Raw genomic sequence first — 20,826 nt, 5'->3', positions numbered from 1 at the left:
CATCTTCACCGGTTTTATTTGCAGCCCTTCCCGAAGTGCGAGCTCCGATCTGACGATGGCAGCACGACCCGCTGTCCAGCTGGACTGAAAAGTCACCCGAGACGAGGACGGAAGGACGATCGGGGTGTGGGTGGGAACAAAAACACCGGTGCTGGCAATCGGCACGCGCCAGAAAATTGTGGAACCCCGGAAGCGAGTCGGAGAGGATGCGTTTGTTCAAAACGAAAAAACTACTCGACGGCCCCCAAGTGCTGAGCCGGGGCAGCGCCCCACCGTCGCTGGTTTCCCTGGACGTGGCCGGCTCGCCGCCACCCGTGCATAATGACATTATCGTGGTCGTGCCCGGCCCGGCCACCCAATCAGCGCTGCATCCGGCCTCGGTCGGAGGTGGTCCGGTCAGCAGCTTCCTCGTGGGCCATTCGAAAATCGTGCCCCCTACCGGTGACAAAATTGGCGAGCCACTGACGAATGTCGACGTGGGTGATGGGGCACCAAACACTGACACACCGAATACCACCACCGTCGGCACTATTGTCCCACCGGATGCTGCCGCAACCGCATCGAAACCGAGCGAGCCCAATCAACATCCCGCATCGATGGTGGTGAGCGGGACCACCGTGGGGTCGACTGATAACAGTATTTGCAGTATTAATAACGCACCTGGCAGCATCGGTGCCACCGCTGGCGCCTCCTCCACCGCCCCTGCCCCCGGTACAAAGCACGAAAATGGCATTCGATTAACGCCTGCCGAACAGCAGCAGAATGCACGCAATCAAGCGCTCCAAGCCCACCAACTGCCGCTGGCGACGTGCTACGGCGAGCTGCCGACGCTCCAGAGTGCAGCGGGCGAGTGCCGGACGTCGATGCAACGCCTCCCTACAACGGCCACCCCCACGGTCACCGGCAACGGACTCGGTCCTCCTCCGTCGATCGGCCGAAACGGAGGCATCGGTAAGTCGAACCCGATCGATCACTCGACGTGAGTGCGCCGAGAACGTGCCCCCACCCAGGCTTGATAATTGTAGTGTCCTGTTTTTCCCCCCGCCGAGTAGCGCTTGCTCCCAACTACCTTTTCCCTCACAAAACGAACCTTTTCTAGCCTAACCAATCAGACAACACACACGAATCGGAAAGGGGAAAGAGATTGGAACACAAATCTACAAAGAGAACACAGGAGATTGGTTTATTATCCATTGCTTAATGAACCATCAGTTGGATTTTTCCTACTGATGCATGGGAAATACTATGTTATGAAGCTGGAGAGACTTTCCTTTTGAGGGAAAAATACGCACTGATGACCACCAATCGTTAGTTATGCCAACCCATACATTTTCAGTTTACTCTCAAGTCATTAAACAATCCGGACGATTTACGTTTTTCGTTTGACACAAATGAGAAATTTTGAGGTAACGCAAATTCAGGGAGACAAAAAACATCTGTCTTTTATGTTAACTGGATAAACTTCTACTTTCCACTTTACATCTCTTTATCTCATTATGGGTTTATTTTGCACATTCAAAAACTCGTTTTCCTTTGACAAAACACAAACCGTTTTTGTATTGATTTCAGACAGCAGAAAGAGAAATAAATTAAAACCAATCTAAAACACAAAGAATTATTAAATACATTGTTTACGGCATCTAGCGGTAAACGATTGTTTAAAACAGCTGTACAGCATTTCTCCATACTTGCACATTAAAATATTTCCAACGGTTGTTATAAAATCCGAGTTGAAACTATGTGCTGCCAAAGTTCAGGGAAGTCTCATCAACATTTTCAAAGAAAGTATTACTATGAAATATATTCTGCAATAATAAAACTTATGCGAGAAAACCACAAAAATTACATGGATTGATAGAAAATAAAACTGAAATGAGTCGTAAATATCTAAAACAACATACCACAACATGAAATATTCAAAAGCAAAACAAACAGATGAACGAAAAAGACAACCAAATTAATTTTCGGTCATACGCATCTAATCTCCCTCAGATGTCTATTACAAAAGGATCAGAATAATTGGCAAAACACTTGCTACTGAAATGCGTCCGAATCGTCGCCACCGATCAAATGAAATCTTTTACACGCTGACGCCCACCTTGTATCGCTGTATGCAAGTGTAGGCAGTCGTTTGGACAGTAGGATCAATTAATAGTAACACGATTCGGCAGATAAAACTCAATCGATGTCTTAATCGTGTTCAGTACCATCTTCTGCCGTATCGCTCGCCGCCGTGGGCTGGTGTCGGGAAAAGCTGCGCCAGTGTTCTCACCGTGCTTTGGGCGTCCTTTGCCTTAAGAGGCACAGATTAGCTGGCCATCTTCACCGAGAGCCCGGGACAAAAACGACATCGCAACGGTACGGTACCATTGCCTCTCGAGAGACCACGCCAATGTGTGTGAATGTGTGTACAAATTAATCCACAATCACGTCGCCCCGTGCGCCACCTCCCTGTCCCGATGGGGCGCCGAACTTTCTTCCTCCGCAAAAGCCCAAGACGCCGTGGCCATACCGGTGCGTTTCGTGTAGGTTCTAATTAAGAAACGATTATAGCGAACCATCGTCTGCCCCGCGGGGCCAAAGATCCGCTCCGTAGCGGCCGCGTGTCGTTTGTCGGGCACGGGATAAGGAGACGGACACACCAATTATCTGACCCCCTGGGACGAACCGGGCACGGGTGGGGAGGAAAAGTTGCCCGGTGCTCGATACATAAATCGCACCGGAACGCCAACCTTCCCGGGCTACGGTACGCTACCGGGCGGAGTTCGGTTGCGGTTCGGCGCACACAATCAGACAACCTTATCGGACAGCGCGGAAGCCGTCTTGAGGTTTGGGGGCGGGAACGCACCGGTACTTTTAACGATGATGATACCGAGATCAATCTTATCGTGCATCGGCTACGCCCCGTATATTATAACGCACTGTCAGAACGATCATTCTCACGCACCATGCCAGGAATGGGGAGAAAGGCAAATTGATTGGTTCGTCAGATTACGTCCGACCCGATGCACAAATGGCACCTGCTCGCCAAACGGAAGCGCTGCTGAACGAACCCACTTCCCTGAGGGGGGGTAGGGTGCAAATGTTGCCACCAGGTTGCCAAGTGGGAAGAGATTTGGTCATTATCCCGGCACCGTTACGACAGACGGACGGGCCGTTTCGTAATGCAAACAGGGGAAATGTAATTATTCACCGAGAATGTGATGAGCTTCAAAAGGTAGGCTTTTCCATGAGTCGGGCTGTAACCTTTTCTTCGGAATGTTGATTCTAAGCGGATGTATGTTATACAACTTCTTCTCGCACATCATCATGAAATGATGTATTTGAATCACTTTCGTAAGATCCGATTTCAGATGAGAATGGAGCATCAATTACTCGTCACTTTTAGATAACACTACGTGTCTCACGCGAAAGATATGAAAATTCAGTTGACAAAATGGTTTGTAATTCTTTTTCAAAATCTTTATAAACTTTAAAAAAAAACATACAAAATTTTAAAACCAGTTTTTGAGGATAACAAAGTAAAAAACTTTTAAAGTTGTTGAAAAATAAACATTACTTGAAACAATAAAATTTAAGTTGTTTTAAAAAAAAGAAATTGTTCTTAAAAAATAGTTATTTCAAATGCAAGATCCTTCAATTTAGCTATCCTAATTAAATTAAATACTTATTGTTATCTTAAGATAGATAGTCACAGATTAAAATAGTTTTGATTGTTTTGGTTCAGATCACTGATGCAACCACGTTTTCGTTCGATAAATTAAAATATTTGATAGTTGATTGATTGATGAATAAAATCCGTTCTTTACTGCCAATGTTTAAAACAGCTGATTCTGTTTGCAAGCTTCTCGAAGCAATTGAAAGTAAATTTAAGTGTTTGAATCATCAAATTTGTATGTAAAGTAGGCAATTGCAAACTGTATACAGGCCAATTGTAGATTATAAAAATCGAAAAGCCGTTTTTCGTCTGAAGGAACGCACTTGTCATTCTTCGCTTCATGCGTTTTAACTCGTTCATTTCATTTAAATGCTGAATCACAAAAACTGAACATCAAACGTGCTCATATCAATCGTCGGAATTTTCAAAAGCTCCAAACGGAAGCGAATCTGCTCAGAAACAAAAAAATTACATCAGCCCCTCACCGGTTTTGTTGGTGGAAAAGCTCCCTCATTCATAATGCAACAAATATTATTCTACCGAAGCGGAATAAATCCGCACAGAAATCACGGGATCGATAACACAGTCGACCGAATTCGACGAAACCTCTTGCAACAGCAGCCGCTCTTTAATGTTTTTTTTAATTCCCTCCTTCCTCTCAATGCAACCCACTCAGTGCTCGAGTGGGTGGAAATAAAATCGTTAGGATTAATTTTAACGCAGCCCACCACCAGCCCAAGCATGCGAAACCGACCGCGTGTACGGCGGAGGATGAACATTATTATGCACCCAAAATCGTGATCAATCACTGCACCGTTTAAACGCCCCCCACACACACACACGCAAAAACACATCCATTCACTTCCACGGTGAATTGAAAAGCAACCCCGAGGGGGCAAACTTTGGAAAATTGGCATCAAACGAAAACTCGAAACGCGTTGCGCGCTTCCATCGCACACAATTCGCACCTTCGATGGGGTGGCCAGGTTTCCATGTTTCCGAAACCGATTAAACTCTGCAAACGCATCTGCTTCGGTTCGCTCCCGACGCCCCCGGACACCCCCGGGGTGCCACGGGCCATTTTGCTTGGCTTCACGGTGGTTACATTGGGGGAGGGGGTTGTCCTTTCGACACGAGCTTTAACACTAGAAATCAAACAGCAGTAATTTTGACCGCTCGTCGTTATTTGTAAAGATTTTTTTTAATCTGTAAACGGTTGCTTTTCAGTATATTTGTTGACTATATTTTTTGAATTTTGGTTTTTTGATGCACCTCTTCATAATTATAGCTCGACGTAAAGCAAAATGGTAAAAATTAAATTCTTTTTACAGCTTTTATTTTTTCAAAATGTATTATACAAATCCCAACACCATGTGCGCTGAAATGCTAATACATCACGCAACATTTAAAAGCTTAAGTAATATTTTTTTGATTACAAATAATGTCATAAATAAACCTCAAAAATAATGAACATAATTTCAATGTTTATAGTAATGTATCGAAACGCTCTCGTAAGGAATAATGGAACAAAGCACAGGATAGAAACAACTTATGGAAAATTAAAAACTCCTCAACTTCAAAGTCAATTTGTGGCATCATTTGTTCATACAAATATACGTAAAAGTAACCGTTAACGGATTTGAAAAATCTTCATAAATAACGAAGTGTAAATAGCGTGTTAAAAAAAGCGGTTAAAAAGACCGCTAAAAAGCATTCGGGCAATATTCCAAAGCAATGTATTCTAGTGTTAATCATCGACGCCCAGCAATTTCCTCTTCTCCCTCTCTCTATTTCCCCTCTTTTTCCCAGTGCACTTGAATAATTCCAATATGCAGAAAATGCTCACCAATCATCAAGCCAATCGAAATGAACGTCCCACTCGTCACCTTAATCGTTCGTGGTAGCATTAGTACGCGCACATCGAGCTGATGATTATGATGATCGTTTGCGGTCGTAAGCATCATCATTATCATTTCCACCCGGTTGAAGCTGAGCGGAGTAACTTTCATCCCAACCGCTCGATCGTGCCGAAGGAGTTTGTTGTGATGGAAAGTCTTACGGTGAACCAACGACCGCGGAAAGCGAGAGTGGCCGTTAACAGCACACCAAACACCAGACGCACAAGGTTTTCATGTTTTTACCTTTCACTATCACAATCCGATTTTCTTGCTCGCTATGGGTTATCCGGAGACAATCCAAACAGGGAAAATACTGATAAAAATTTATTATTTCAAACGCACAAATTTAAAAAAGTGTTTGTTTTATCAATTTATTGAAATAGTAACTGATTTTATTTTATGGCGATCCAGATACTAGATAGATAGATAATCTTTATAATCATGTTTATTAGAATATTTAAAAAATGTGCTCGTCCGAATAAAAAATTCGACTCTTTGACATCTTAAAATATAATCTAATCTCTTTTCTATTAAATAACTTGTTCTAGCTCTACACTACGTTACCCTATTTGTAATATGTTTATAACACAAGAGTAGGAGCTGTCACTTAAGATTGGGGATGGTTCAATGTAAGTTTTTTTTTTTTGTATTTTAGCCTTATTATCAATTTGGATACTTGTTGTTTACCTACTTGATATTACAATCAAGTATGGTCATTTAAATTGTTGAAATAATTGTTGGACAACCATTTTACAAAAAGTCAATCGTCTCTTGGTTGATCTCGGTTTTTCGGATACCAGTTTAATAAAATTTAGATAAGATCTGTTCAATAAACATTTTATATACAAACAAAATAGTTTGCCAACTTTAAAACATAAACAAGTTTTTTAACAACATAAATGTTGGGAAAATAATGTTAAATTGTAAATGTAAAAATACAAAACATTTGGCAATAGAGATATGTTAGTTAGAAACTAAAAATTTAAGTTTTCCATCGAACTTTGGTGGATCACGCCATGTCGTGAAGACAAATGCCATTTGAACTTGGTTTTGTTCAACAGGCGTGAAAAACGAGTTATAAGTACTCCAAAAACTGAAATTCACTTTCGGTTTTACGTCTTCCTTTAACGATCGTTTTGATTCTCTTATCGCGAACTCGCGATCGTTGCAGGGTGCCTCCAAAGATCTCGCGCTCGTGGCGTGAACGGAAAATCTTGATAAAAGCGACGCGCGAGAGTTGGCGTCCTTCCAAATGGGCGCGTCATGTTTCATTATGTGTATGTGTGTGGTTTCCGATGTTTGCACTTTACACTTCCACCCAGTTATGCAACTCCAGCACGCACATATGCACCGCGCTCTGACCACCGCCTGTTTTCCACCCCTTAATTCACCTCCAGATGTTTGTCAGTAGAAATAGTAGTTGTAGAAACACCCTCTTAGTCATGCTTCCTCGCTAGAGTTGGTTTTCCTTGGCTTTTCCTCTGACCTCTTGCAAACCACCTGTAAACACCTGTCCCTCTGCCAACAGTATCGCGCACCCGCTTGCACACCTCCTTCCGTTTTGTCACCACGCTTCGTTTCACCCTTCACCCCCTAGGTTCCACGCTTGGTGGCGGCTTTCGGGTGGTGACCGCCGTACCGGCGCTGGTCCTCGAGGACGACCCGTCGCCTCCGCCGCCCCGCACGCGCCCAGCTGCCTGCAAGGAGAGCAAAAACGGTAAGTGACTTCTGGCTGTCCCGTGGAGACTCCTTTGCCTTCCCCACGCAAGGGTTTCGTTGTTTCTTTCGCCTTCACGGTACGGAAGTTCCGCAGCGTCCAAACGTTCAAGGTCACTCGCAGGGGGCAGGTTCCTTCACTCGCGGGCGATTTTTTCTGCCCTTAACGGGCTCATTTCGAAACCTACCAGCACCAGACGTCAGCCAAGCTAACCGGTTTCGGATGTTCCGCCGCGGAATGTGCGGTAGACCTTTACAGAAATGCGCTCGGTTGGTTGGTATTGGCGATAATCGGGCGTGTGGTGCTTCTGTTCGACGTTCTCCTCCTCGCGGTGCTGGTGGTGGTGGTGCTGGCCAGTTTCGTTTGCATCAGGGCAGGTTGAGCAGCCGTTCTGACCGATCGCTTGCTGCATTTTGCCGCAAGGCGAACAATGTATTTTCCGGTTTTCGGACCAACCGCATGACTTAGCATGATTTAACGTCATAGTTGAAGAGATTCAGGGTGGCTTAACATTTCGTAAACACCGATCGTGTTTAAATATCGTTAGTTTTGAAAAATCCCTCGAAGATGTCAAACTACGACAATCATAGTTCTGAGGAATAAATCATTATATAAAAAAAAGTTTAATTTTTATTGAGTTCTTATCTTCCAATTAATCATCGAGTTATTTTAAGACATTTGTGACTTTCCTTTATAAAGATTTTTGTATTGAAGTTCTACTACTTTTGTACCATGTTGCAACGTTTCAACGGAGAAATATGAATATGAAATGAAATGAAATGATTTTTTTTTCAAAAATTAAATAAAATTCAAGCAGGATAATTTATAACACTAGAACTATGTATGGAATATGTAAGGGGCTATTCAAACACAAATGATTTTAAAATCTAGATATTTTTTAATTATCAATACAATTTTCAGCCACAGCAAGAATTAATATTAATTCATTCTTTTACCAAAAAATTCATCAAATTTATTATGTTTACTATGAATTTCTGATGCTAGGCACAATTTAATTACTGTAATTTGTTACACGAGGTTTTATTTTATCATCAGTACAGTTTATTTTCCCCGTTCATGAACAAATTTACTTGCTAAGTGTTCCATTTTGGTCATCGAAAATTACCTTTGTTGATGAGATTTGAATCAAATTCGTTACATTTCATTCATCTGATCATAAGATTAATTTGAATTTATTGGTTCAACAGCGAAACAACGCGGCGTGTACTGCTTTGAAATGAATGTTTGTCTATCATGTATCTTGATTGAATTTCGTAGAATTTTGTTCTCATAGACCGCACGTCCAACACCGATAGGCTATATTTCCCAGACGACCCGGCCACACATGGGCTGTCCGTTCTGTCTCCCCGAGCGCGCCAGTTATTGCGAAAGGCGCACACCGTTGCCATTCGATTTTGTAATCACTCGGAATGCACCCCGAGCCACGACGGAATGTTGTGGCCCATTCCGTTCGCTCAAGTGTCATAACGAATTTACACAAATAACCTACGACATTTGCATGCGCACGTATGGCGGTTGTTTGGGGCAGAAGCCGCTTAGGAATGCTGGCCAGCCGGGATGAAACATCGGTGTGGGCAGCGTTGGATATCGAATTGTCTGCCAACGATGTAAGCTCCGAGGCGTACATCTCTGGCCATCTGGCCGCCTGGAGCCTGGTGGAAGTAATATACCACATTTGACTCTGATGAAACGCAATTGAAAGCCACATGCATCGCAGACGTTGGGCCGCTTGTGCTTTCTGTGGTGAGATCTGTTGTCCCATGTGTAGGGACAGGGAAGGTACATGCAGTCCAATATTATCATTTTGAACGAACTAGTGAGTTTGACGCAAAGGTGAATTGCCAATGAACACATTGAGATTGTTTTATCGTCTTGTGCAACAGAATATACGAATAATATGCAGACTGCAATCAAACTGTAGGCTTCATATGTATAATATAAAATTTTATTCAAATCCTTGTTTCTTCAAAATATTTGTCAAAAACAGTAAAATAATTATTTTAACTATTTCTTGAATATCGTTCCACACATATTTCATGGCACATTTCGAGATAAAATACCTGCTAACCGGTATAGTAAATATGATATACATACTAGCAAAGCTCTTCCCAGAAAATCATCCCGAATTTTGGAACAGTTATGTTTATTCAGACATATCCCCCACAAACGTTCACAATGAATTCCTTTCCGAAATCCCTGAAGTGAAACCAAATCTCCACCCACGATTCGATCAAAATAATCACAGAGAATCAAATTCAATTTAAGATTCTTTATTTAATTACACACGCAGGCTGCGTGGAGCGCAATCCATCAAACTCTGGCGTTTAGACGCCTTTTTAAATCGAACTCTGGTTTGCCGTTTCTAAACAAGGTATCTCCGCCAACTGAGTGGGCAGAATAATTGATTACTCTTACGATCGGGTTTGACATCGTCTGCCCTCAGCATATACTTTGTACTATACGGCAACCACCTCCAGTCCATCGACATAGGATCCGAAGCTCAACACCCGAAGTTGGAAAGAAAAAGAGTCAACCTGCACGCGTTGGTTTTCAATTTAGCTGCCAATTAAAACTGGCCCACCTTCTGGCGCGTCGCGGGTGACCTTCACGTGAAAAAACATGGCGCCCGAGAGTGCGGCCAAACGACGCCTCTTTGGGACCGACGCAGGTGCGCTTGAAGCCATTTAACGTCTTAATTACTACGGCGATGCTGCGAGATTGATCGCACGGTCGTTTTTGGCTAGGAGGGACCTGCTTGGGACCTGCTTCTGATTGATTACGTGGGATTCCGCTTCGAGAGGCGAACGATCTTCATTTGCATGCCAATTTCGAGAAACGCCACGATAGTTTTTGGGCAAACACCTCCGGCAAACTGGGAACGCTGGTGGTGACATTTTCGAGTCTCACAGCTCATTTGTCAATCAACTTCCGCTTTTCGGTGCGTATGCCTCAGTAAATATCAATCAGACATCGCTAGTTGGCCAATAGAAAACATTCAACCTCCTTTGAAGGAGAGCTCGAAGAAGGTTGACCTCCCGCAAACTGCTTGAAGCCGCCTCCAAGTGGCCGCCTAGAGACTGCTTAGGCGTGGGCATGCTAAGCTGTTCCTTCTTTGTGCACGCGTACCAGGTCTGTTCGATCGATCGACACGGCGAGGAAGTGTTGCAAAACGTGTATTTTCAACCACCTTCCGGACTCGGGCGCAATCGCGAACCTGAAGTGGTTCAGGCTTGAACATCCGACATTCCAGTCGATTGCAGCAAAAAGAGAAAATTCATATTCAAACGTTACTAAAAAAAAAAAGCAACGTTAACACCTACACCCCTTTGGTAGGTCTGCTACAGCGTAGAAGATTATTCCTGCCATACAGAGTCTAACCTTCGTTGCACAACTTTTCGTTTGCGGCGTTTCGAAGACGGCAGTTCAGCTCCAAGAAACCAGAAAGCAAAGGGTAGCCGTACAACATGTAACTTTGACAGCTCGCCAGACGAGTTGCACTGACAAGGCCTACATGCGCTGATCGTGTGGTAATCCTCCCGCTACAACTTGTCCAAACTAATGTTGGGCCTAGGAAGCGTTTTTTTTTCTATTATAATTTACGTTCTTTCTTTACTCTCCAAAATCCCAAGGTTCAGCGAGGCTACTCTTCTATGGAAAAAGAAAATGAAAGTAATAATAGCGTAATCGTACAGCGATTTTCCATACGTTGGTATCGGTCGGCAAAGATTCACCACCACCATAGCACCTTATGTCGAAGAGCGATACGGCTTCGTAATTGGAGTCTTAGTCGTTTGGGGATCAATAACTTTTTCAGAAGTACAAAATTCGCCGGGATGAACGAAAAGAAAATAACACAGGGAGGAAAGGATGAGTGAAGACAGGAAGGCAGGGAGATATAACAAAATTACACTTTCTCTGGAAGATACACTCCGCAGAACGTGCCGGCCTGTAGGAAGACCGTGTAATGTACGTTATGCAATATGGCATAAATCTCCGGGAATAGATTAGGATAAATCATGGTTATAACGATCTTTTATTCTTTCTTCTTTGCCTCTTTCCTTTCTTATATTGTTTGGAGCAAAATAACAAAGAAAAGTAGCCCACCATGTTTATGTTGATTATATATTATCTTCGTTTTATATGCCTTTCAGGCCAAAAAACGAACATAAAATGAAACTTATTGATTTACATTAGATTAAACAAACTATCAACAGCTATCTACTAAGTTTGCAAAATTTTGAGGAAAAAAAACTATCAATCTCGTGTTGAGTGTACACTATTAAGCTGTCCTACCTATATTCTAAACTGTAAACATGTTAATAAATAAATGATCAAACAATCTCATTGTTGTTGGCTACCTTTATTTGCAAGATGGAAGCCTATAAATATTTTTCAAATCAATCTTATCGTTTTCTCAAATAAAACACCTGAGGACATCACATATATTCCCAACAGATTAAACACTCAGTGAAAGTAAAATGATAAGTTTACATACCTCTATGGTAGCGCTCATTAACATCCACACATCAAACCAGTAAAATTCCTTCAAAATAAAAGCCATTGAAAACACTCGGTTTTTTTTCCTTTCACTGCTCTTGGCGCCTACCGGTTTCACTCTCTGCGCACAGCAACTCCACATGACAATGGGCTCGCTAAATAAACATAAATGGTTTTGGCATTGTTTGGAAAAGTGCTTTTAGCTCGGTGGCAAATATTGGAAAGAACGCGGGCCTCTCCTCCTCCCAAAACATGCGGACCGATGTGTTGGTTCACGCATTTACAACGCGAAACCGGTCGACATTCAGTAAACACGATTCTTTTATGATGCAAATCAGGTACGAATGCGAACAAAAAAAACCGATAAGTTATTATAAAAACTATCCCCGAGTCGACTGTTTCCATTGACTGCGCTGTGGACGAATCGATTGGACCTGTTTGATGACTCGAGGATAGCTTCGAAATGCAGGCCACTTTTTTCAGCTCGATTAAAGCCCCACTGCTCATCAACCGGAACGTTTATCTGCATATGCGGTTCGCTTATCAGCGTCCGATGGTATCAGGCGATAAACCAGTTTTTCCGTATGAGTTCATTTGCGTGCTCTACGTGGTTTCCACCTTTCAAACACTTTTTCCAATATCATTGCTCTCGGAGGAATGGAAGCTTTCTAATCACTGACTAATAACACCGGCAATGGTTCACATTATGATTGCACAACCCCACCGCCGGGAAGGAAGCGGCAAAGTGGAAATGGAAATGGCTCGGCGTGTGCGGGTTTTCACCCACCGCCGGGGGTTGCCTTCCGTTTCGCTACTTCTTTTCATCCTCCCGCCTCCGGCTCTCCTGCCCTTTGTGCCGCTGCTACCGCGGCTACTAATAATTGACTGCATCGCTGATCAATCTGCATAGGCTCAAATCAAGCCATGATTGGGCGCCTTTCACCAACGATCTCTGGTCGTCGATAGAAAGGTGGAGGGGGTCTCTTAATTGGGATCTCTGCGTTTGTTTTTCCACATTTTTTTCCCTTTCTATCTTTTCCCCCTTTCATACTCGATCCCATTCGATCTGCTGCACATCTAATTGCCCATTACCCGCCAACCCCGCGAGCTCCCGCGGTGCAATCGCAGAGATACTACTGCACTATGGGCGCAACGGTGGGTATTTGGTTTTGTTTATGTCAAAAATTGGATTCAAATTAAAAGCTCAACGTTGGTAAAATATATTTGACTCCTTTTTTATCTACTGGTTCAAGTATTCAATCATTATTAATCAGACATTAAAAACAATGTAACAATGTGATCTGTTTATCTTCTAACCAACCAGCAACTTTATAAATATAACTCCAATTTTATAAGAATTGACTTTTTCCGTATGGTAAAATTCAAATTATTACCTCACCGACTCCACTGTGAGGCGATAGAGCTCATCTTAGAATAATCGCCAAAAACAAATTGAAAAAGTTGACTTAACTAAAATGGTTGTTGGGGGTGTCCATGGCGCAGCGGTAGCGCGAGGAAACACCACACCACAGGTGTGGGATCGAATCTCGAGTCTGGCACCCTCCGGTATTACGAACGGCTGACCACCGATCTATAATATACCGTCTTTCGGTCACACAAACTCTCTTCGGAGGGAGGCCTTGTCCCACTAGGGGATGTCGTGCCACTTAAAAAAAAAAAAAAAAAAAATGGTTGTTCCGTGTGAATCAAATTGAAAGTTAACGCATGGGTATCAACTGCAACAAAATGAAGAAACATTCATTATAAACACGTACCACAATGTAGTTATGATAAAACTCCAAAATTTCGGGAACAGATTGGATCATTTGCTCTCAGCCAAAGAACGGTTCAGATCGAGCATAATTATACTCCAATACCATACTATGGGTAATGGCGTCAGTAGCATCACAATAGAGCATTTGCTCTCATATTTTCGGATCAGATCAGATCATATGAACTAGAGAGCAGATGGATTCATGAGAAGCTATTCCTTCTTCTCATCACTACCATATGTAAAAAAAAAAAAATTATCACACTTGATTCACCGGTCGAATCGCGTGACATCTGCCTTGTGGTGGATATTAGTAATAAACAGTAAACGTTACGCACATTTAATTCAATTGAACTTAAACTTTTGCATATTGCGTAAGTACATTTTCAATTCTGCTTAATAATTGGTGCTGTTTAATGTTGTTCGTGACTTCACATTACACGAACCTTCATATCAGATACTCCCAAAGAAAACGAAGAAAAAAGCTCACAAAATCCCTCACGCTGTGCTCACTGTGCAATAATTCCAATCACTGATGGTTGCATCCACGCGACTCTCCAGAGACTGGCTGCGTGCGTTTCGGCCCTTGTGTGCCGGTAATTTCGTTGGTCCGGTCAAACGTGTCCGGTGAGTGTTTTGCCGACCGATCCACAGTCCCGCCGCCATCACCGTACACTGCATGGTTCATTTGATAATTTCACTTTCCTCCCACCCGGTTTCCGAGTGTGTCAGTCCCTCGCCGAACAAGCTGCACCTGTTTGACGAGACGACACCACTGGCTCAGACGGTCATTAGGTGGAACGAGAGTTTCAATGGCGATGCATCGGCTGCAAGTGCATACCACTCTTTGTTGCACCTCCGACGGCAGTGCACAGCGTGGAAAATGGAAAAGGGAAAACGGAACCAAAAAAAACCTACTTATCGTAGACGGCCTTCGCGTACGATTTCCATATCGAACACAGGCCGAACGGAGGCTTGATTAACATTCCAAAGCCGCAAACATTACAGCAAAACATAGCAGCCGACTTCGAGCCAACTTCGTCCAGCCGGTCGGAACATGGCGTTGGGCGGTTAGATTCCGTTGTTGGCGAGCACCCTCCACTGCCTGCCCCCCGAGTACGCCAGTCCGGTTTTGATCGGTCGTCGGTGCAGAAACTTTCGCACCGTGGGTTTTTGGTGCTGAGGTTTGGCAAAAGCCGATCCGCACTTCGATCGGGTTGGTCCGCGGGCCAGTCTGCTCAAGTAGCTCAACCGACTCACTACTCACCGTAGGGCCACACTGGGGGTTTTCCCATTCAAAAATCGTACCGTGTATCGTTTTCTTAATTTCTGCTGCCGAAAAAACCTCCACAAGAAAAAGAGGGAAGTTATGATTCGTCGCGCGCGCACCCTCATCAGTGTAGCGAACCGGTTCGTCTTCCGCGAGAAGAACTCCTTCGCGGGCACAATTGAATTGCACTTGTTGTAATTGTTTCCTTCCGGCCAACACTGGCGGGAACTCGGGAAAGAATCTGCTTCCGGTATGTGTGTGTGTGTGTGTTCGTGTTTTGCGTGTGAAAATGTGTCTTAGTTTTTCAGTCAACACCATCGGTTGTGTGAAGCTAAAGTAATTAGGTGTTATAGGACAGTTATTCGATCAACCTTCGACGGGGTGGTGAATGTAGGCGGCACTCAACATCGGTGGCGAAGAGTGGTAGTCCTCTGTCGCTCTCCAAACGCGGTGTTCCGGGGACGTGGGACGTGGGCAAAGGTGACATGTCCAGCGAGCAGCAACGACAAGTGCAGGTTCGTGAAACACGCGCTCAAGGTCATACCCTTAAGTAGTCGTGTCCTGGAGACCGACGCAAACTGTGAGCACAAAATGGCCACCTTGATAGTACTAACTTCAGGTACAAAGTTGGCGCTCGCTAGAAACCAATTAACTGCTCAATATCCGATCCAATTAGTGCAGCCCAGTGGCTTGATGAGGTTGAGTTTCCAAAATCGTGTTGCGGGGCCATAAGTTCGGGGACTTTTAATAGCCTTTTTTGTTCGTCGATGTCTAGGTTTCTTGTGGGAATGAGAACAAAAAAAAAACACTTTCGCATAAGTAGTGGCGTGCGCGACGTGCGTGCTGCGAATGTGAGCCCGATAAGATTAATGTTGTGTCGTCCGGGGACTGCCTATCTACGGCCCGATAGTGACAACTTCGCGCGGGTTCACCGGACGTGTCCATCTCCAATGACACGTACCAAACTTAGGTACCCATTGACGGATGAGTACGTTTGTGTGTGTGGAATCGATGCTGTCGAAAAAAGGATGAATTTACTTCCAAAGTTGAAGCCAAGAAGAAGTATAAAACTTCAGGCATGTGTTTCTGTGGAGAAACAAGTACGCTAATGTTCTAGGGGCGAATCGTATTGCGTCACCTAAAACGCTCTTAAAACCTTCTTCTAGTACTGCAATAGAAAATATAACTCTATTCAAATAAAACGCAACTGAACTTTTCACCTCAAACCTACCAAATTAATATACTGTCGATCGACATCACCCAAGGGTTTAAAATACTTTTAATATTTTGCAAAGTTCTGGGAAAAGGTGGGACGTGTGATAACTGAATTAGGTATGCCCACATTTCCGGTTGTGAAATCAAAATTAAATTCTCTTATTACTAAAATAATGTTCACCTAGCAAATTAAATTTAGCTACTGCTTCTCGCAAAAGCTCATCATCTCTTTCTAATTGAGATAATCTGAAATAGCCACAAATTGCTTTTTAAACACGTAAAACATTCTTGCTTCTTTTTTTGGTGAACAGTCGTAGATTATATAAATAGGAGTTTTCGTAGGGATCGTACGTCTTCAACCGTGCTTCGTTTTTTTTCAATTCTACTTGTTTCAACAATGAAGTTTCTCGACGTTTCTTTAAAATGGTTCGTTTCGGTTAATAAATATACGAGTGAGATGGTTATGTGTGTGAAAATGTATATCTTGTCCGACGATTACAGCCTGATGCTCCTTTTGATCAATGCCGATCCACTCAACGCTTTCGGACTCAAGTGTGAACTATCCGTCTGCACGATAAGTGATCTACAGTCCACGTCTGAGACCTTCCTGTACCAGTACCTACCAGACGACATCCAAACCGTGATGTTCATAAACCTTAAAGTGCCGCACGTTGGCGGTTCAATACTGGATGGGTTAAAAAAGCATAATTTAAAAATGGTTTTCGTACAACAATCGAAATACTTGCAGAAAATCACGCTTACGCGAGCATGCAGTATCGCCACTCTTCGCATACGGCGCAGTGGACTGAGAGAAATTCGATTTGAGGAAAATGATAAATTGATTTATCTAAACATTCATTACAGCAACCTTATGAGCGTACCCAAAAATGTTGGTCGACTAACAAAACTATTCTCGCTGGATATTGCTCGTTCGGCGATCCAACACTTAGATTTGGCTACTTTCTGCCACTCGAAGGAACTGCGTATTTTAGGCATTACACATAGCAAGCTTCAATTCATATACATCAACGAAAAAATCACGGATTGCCTTATCAACGTGACTCACTTTGATGTTTCGCACAATCTTTACCTTGCGTTTGATTTGGCGTATTTCAACATATTTCCACAAATACACGACATAAATCTCTCATCAAACAAAATACAGTACCTCATCGGAATCATGGTATCACCAACGCTAGAATATCTGAATTTAGACGGCAACAGGCTGACCTCTTTAGACTTCTGCGATTGGCGTGTTTCGAACCTAGAAATGCTCTTGGTAGGATACAATTATCTACGTACCTTGCCGCAGTGTTTGAAAATTCTAACGAACTTTACCGTAGTGGAATTGCAATACAATCGCATACCCTACGTATCCATCGATAGTTTTGCATCACTGTCAATGTTGCATTCGATCAATCTGGGAGGAAATAATATGACAGACATTCTTCTTAACGGCACATACTTTCCACCCCAACTGAAATATTTGAAAATCCACCACAATCGCATAACACAGTTGAACCTAACGTTTATTCCCGTGAAATGGTTGGAGGTTAATGCGCAGAATAATTTAATCACGTGCTTCGATGTTAACGCCACTTCTCCTGCTGTTATGGCTCTTCTAATGGAAAACAACCCAATCGATTGTACGTGGTCAGTTCCGCAGGAAAGGGAAACGGTAGAATGTGTTAGAAAGCAAGATAAAACATGTTAAATGTGCAATGCTATTGAAGGAAAATGCATCGGAAAAAAGCATGTTATTAATTTACAAAAAGATAGGACCATGACTTTTTCTACGTCAAGGCAAATTTTATCACTATCGCAAAAATCATGAAGCAATAAAATAACGACACTAATGTCCATTTTATAAACTTACTTACTTCTTCTTCTTCTTCTTCTTCTTCTTCTTCTTCTTCTTCTTCTTGGCGTAACGACCTCTTGGTCATGCCTACCCGTTAAGAACTTACGAGCCTTGTTTTCCTGTTGTACGTGGATAGTCAGTCCTCTCGTACAGGGGAGGGTCCGGTCTCGGTTGGGATTCGAACTCACCCCGTCGAGGTGGTGAGCCCCGGCGCTCATGGACCGATTTTCTAACCGGCGCTACCGCTCGGCTGTCGCGGACCCCCACTTACTTGCTTATGTGGCGCTACAATCGCAGAGCGACCTTGGTCTCACGAAGTTCCATCCGAAATCGCTCAACTTTATTGGTGGCGCAATTTAGGTCTACCATGCCTGCTCTGTCCTTGGGGACAGCATCAAAGGACGGGTCGTCCGGTGTCATTCGCATGACATGGCCAGCTCACCGGAGTCTGACGAGTCTAATCCACTGAGGTTTCCGTACAGCTAGTAGAGTTCGTCATTATATCGGCTCCTCCATTGTTCCTCGTCACAAACGGGGCCAGAATGTGGAGTTATCGATTACATTTTCAACAATCTAGTAGTCTATAGTTATCTAGTAGACTGTGCTGAAAATGCAGCAAGTATTATTCTAAGTCTGTTTTATAATTATCGGGTAGAGCACGGACTACGATCGGATAAAATCCGTTCGACGGTCGGTGAAAAATGAACTCTGTGCGTTTATACCTTATATGTTCAAAGGTTCCTTTGAAGCCTCCAGCTTCGTTTATACCTAAGGCGCTCAAGTGTTTCCATGAAGTGGATGATTGTTTCTTTTCAAACGAATTCGTTGGTAATTATTACAATAATTACACAAAATGATGATAAATTCATAAAAACCTACAAACAGGATCCTCAGAAAAGCGATTAACACTCTTTTTTCAATAAGAACCCTCAAATGTACGAATTCGTTAAGAATCCGCGGCTTAAAACCTCGCGGATTTCTTCCCATACAAACGGGAACGAACGGATTTGCGAAAAGAGTTCATTACGTTCATATTCAAAATGGCAGGTAAAATGAACACATTTGAGAGGAGGTGAGTGAAACTTGACAGCCAGATTTGCCCGCGCTTTTCAACGTGAGTGACCTTTGACAACTCGATTCGAACGGATTTTATCCGATCGTAGTCCGTGCTGTACCCGTATGTCTGTTGGCCTCTTCTGTAGTCTGTCAGTCTAGTTAGGATCGCGAGCGTAAAAATGGTGGACACGAGTTTTTCGATTCAAAAGTTGAATGATTTCAATTATGAAATCTGGCGTTTTCGACTGGAGTTGTTGCTAACCATGGAAGGATTGCTCGACGTTGTGAAAAATGAGAAGCCTGATCCCTGATGTATGTCGCTTTGATCACCACTCTAGAAAGCCGACCAAAAGAGGACTTGAACTTGCAGTTCGTGAAAGGGAAGCTTATAGAATGTAAGAAGAAAAATCTCTGCCATTATTGCAGTACAGAAGGGCATATTCGGCGCTACTGTTGGAAGCTAGAAAAGGATCGATTATCGAAAAAGGCGGATGACCAATCTACAAGCAGATCATTTGAACATAAGACGCTTTTGGTGGTTGGAAATGCAGAAGTAGAAGTGTTTTTGGGAGCTAGATCTGAACAGGAGAATTGCTCTGCGTCGTGGATCTTCGATTCAGGAGCAACATCTCATCTCAGGTAGTGAAAACATCTGCAGCAGGGTTTGGACCTGCTAAGTTTCGTGCCAGAAATGGAAATGATAAGGACATCTTTGTGTGGCTGAAACATGTGTATCATGTGCCATCACTGATAGGAAGTCTCCTGTCTGTAAGCAAGTTGTGTGGTAAGGACGGCACAGTAACTTTTTACAAAAATGGCCTCGTTGTGAAGAAAGGCGGCAAAGTCACCAACACATTGTGTTAGTCTAGTTAGGCCAGTCTAAGGTCTGTTCTGTACATGTAATAAAGGAGGAGTGTATTAAGCGAACTACATAACCAACAAAGAAATCTTCCTGAGCATCTTTCTTTCGAACACGGCTAAGAGGGTTTCGTCAGATTTGGGACTATGAATGTCAGTCCCAGCTTCGACTGTCTTGTTAGGTATCGCGAGTGGAAGAGAATTCTCAGGCTGTGATATGACTGGTTGTCTGTCAGCAACCTAGTGCGAACTTCATTCTTAATGTTGTTGTCGCTGCTGAAATTTCACTTATGCTTCTTCTACGTAGGAGAATCTTCTGCGAATAATATCAATATCATCAGCATATGCCAGGATCTGGATTGACTTATAGAAGATGGTCCCCGAAGTTTCCATCTATGAGTCTCGGATGGCCTTCTCTAACGCTAGGTTGAAGAGTATGCAGGCAAATCCATCCCCTTGGCGCAGTTCCTTGGTGGTAGCAAAGGAACTTGAGAGATTTCCATCCACCTTAACCTGACGTTGGTCTTGGCCATTTTTACAAGTCTGATTAATTTAGCCGGAATAGTTAATAAAGAGTTTTTAAATATTTTGTTGATCTTCTGCCATCTTCTCCAGGACTTGTCGTATTGTGAAGATCTGATCTGTAGTTGATCCCTCTGCGAAATCCTCTGTGATAGTTTCCTACTATCTCGTCAGCGTATAGGTCTCGTCAGCGTATAGAATATTTTGTACGCGGTATTCAGAACCGTAATACCCCTGTAGTAGCTCTCTTCTTCTGACATACTCCGCAAAGCTCTGAGAAAAGAAAGGAACGTCTGATAAATTATCTAGAAACTCCCATAACTTCAAACACATTAAAACTAAATTCTCACATTGTGGAAACGATGTCAACTTTCTCAATTAAATTTCGCTTATACTAGTTTCCCTACAGCGTAACATGTCTCGCTAGTTGAGATTATATGTACCAGCCGCAAATTGTTTTTTAATCACACAAAATCCTTCTT

At 43.1% G+C, this 20,826-nt stretch overlaps 1 protein-coding gene across 1 annotated transcript in view; it reads left to right on the top strand.

The window, feature by feature from the left end:
* Window positions 1–206: 206 nt before the first annotated feature.
* LOC131285637 (uncharacterized) overlaps window positions 207–20,826 on the top strand; it is a 43,992-nt gene continuing 23,372 nt past the window's right edge. Inside the window, exons 1-2 of the mRNA XM_058314496.1 lie at window positions 207–951; window positions 7,154–7,273. Of these exons, the coding sequence (XP_058170479.1) occupies window positions 207–951; window positions 7,154–7,273 (865 nt within the window). The remainder of the gene's footprint in view (window positions 952–7,153; window positions 7,274–20,826) is intronic.

The sequence above is a fragment of the Anopheles ziemanni genome, chromosome 3 (genome assembly GCF_943734765.1).
Source record: "Anopheles ziemanni chromosome 3, idAnoZiCoDA_A2_x.2, whole genome shotgun sequence".
In the NCBI taxonomy this organism is placed as follows: Eukaryota; Metazoa; Arthropoda; class Insecta; order Diptera; family Culicidae; genus Anopheles; species Anopheles ziemanni.
This window is presented reverse-complemented; position numbering and strand designations above follow the sequence as displayed.